General features: G+C 35.5%; 1 protein-coding gene across 1 annotated transcript; it reads right to left on the minus strand.

Annotated features, from left to right (window-relative positions):
* LOC107605654 (FAS1 domain-containing protein SELMODRAFT_448915-like) lies at positions 228 to 1262 on the minus strand. The gene has a single exon (XM_016307607.2). It carries the CDS (start codon positions 1213 to 1215, stop codon positions 385 to 387), a length of 831 nt encoding a protein of 276 aa, XP_016163093.2. The 5' UTR covers positions 1216 to 1262; the 3' UTR covers positions 228 to 384.

Raw genomic sequence — 1656 nt, forward strand, 5'->3', positions numbered from 1 at the left:
AAATAATTAAAAATATTTACAAATTTATCATAAAATGCCATCAATTTTTTTGGCGGTTAAAATTTTTGGTCCCTTTAAAAATGGTCTTATTCGCCTCAGAACAAGAAGCATGCTGCAAATCAAATTTAGTGTATTTACTTGGTTCTGTGCTCATAAACTAGAATTTAAGTTGTTATATCAGCTAAATATCAACACCACTACTAGAGTTTATTTTTAAAGGGTGAAAATTAAAAGAGAGCTGGAAGTAACTCATTACAACATAAGAATATACCCATTACAACAATAAAAAAGTTTTATTTTTGAACTTAATTATGTCATCTAACAAACAATAAGTAAGCTCCTCATGACCTTCATTTGCATGAAACACCTCAAAATTTTCTTGGACTAAAGATAAATCCCTACTAAAGACAATACCAAGAAAGCCACAAAATTTAATGATCCATCAAAAGAAAGCAAATAGGATGAACCTGCTGACTTAACATTTGGGCTTGGGCTTGGGCTTGGACTTGATCTTGGGGTTAGGAGGTTGGGATCTCTACTAGAAGGTGCGGAAGGTAACAACGGAGGAGATGGAATTGGAGGTGAGGCCAAACATGAAGAAGAATCTGTGCTATTAGGACATGGTTTTAGTGTGGGAACACTAGAGTTATTATTATTCATTGATGATGATGGCACACAAGATTCTGATAATACCCCATCAATGCCATGGCACCTAATTGAAGATCCTGCTACACAAATATTTGGGCTAATGATTCTAATATTGTTGATAACATAATTCTTCCTACCATTGTTTGTGATCCTGAGCATGCAATTTGGCAATGAGCTTGGGATTGTTGTGCCTGTTGGGAATTGTTTCAATGTGTCAAATAACAATGGTGATGGGATTGAATGCCTTAGCAAGAACCCTGAAACTGACCCTTCTTGTAACAAAATGTTAGATAGCATTCTATCATTTGGCATCAAGAATGTCACGTTTTCTTCGAGTCTTACGTCCGGCGGGGACATGTTGACGAGCATCACGAATGTGAAGTAATTCGCCCTTTGCATCTCCGCAGTCGCGGCAACGAGGTCTTGGTTCCTCGCCGGATTGGGTTCTGTTTGAGTGGTTGATGGAATCAAAATCAGTAGGAGGAACACTTCCAAAAGCTTCATGTTGCTTGCCATTAAGGTATTCGCTTGGTTTCTATTCCTCTTTTCAATGTGTTTGTTTGTCATGAAAAGTGCACTTTAGACTTTGAGAATAAAATGAGAAATGCTATGAAATTTTATTTTTATTTTTTGGATGTGCACATGCAAAGGTGCTGCTCCACCAACTTAGCCTCACACACCTCCTGAATGATTGTAACCTCAAATTAGGAGCCACTATATATCTTAATCGGATAATTTTGTCAAAGATTATAAATTGTTATCTCGACACTTAAGAGTGGGTGTCTATTCAAATAGAAAGCAAGGATTTTGGTGTTAGATTAGAAATTACAATTTTTTGTTGTGTGCAAAAGATAGATCACTCTTATTTAAGAAGAAAAGGGAATAGAAGCATAAGAGGGTTGGGTGGGAGTAATCCAAGAGCATTAATGTAAAACTATCTCAGAAACTATATTTTAAAATATTTACTACTTGTTCATTAAAACAATTAATTTATTTGAGAAATTCAAT

Source organism: Arachis ipaensis, chromosome B01 (genome assembly GCF_000816755.2).
Source record: "Arachis ipaensis cultivar K30076 chromosome B01, Araip1.1, whole genome shotgun sequence".
Taxonomy (NCBI): domain Eukaryota; kingdom Viridiplantae; phylum Streptophyta; class Magnoliopsida; order Fabales; family Fabaceae; genus Arachis; species Arachis ipaensis.

Coding starts and splice junctions, on each gene's coding strand:
- LOC107605654 (XM_016307607.2), bottom strand. CDS start 1,215: ATGACAAACAAACACATTGAAAAGAGGAATAGAAACCAAGCGAATACC.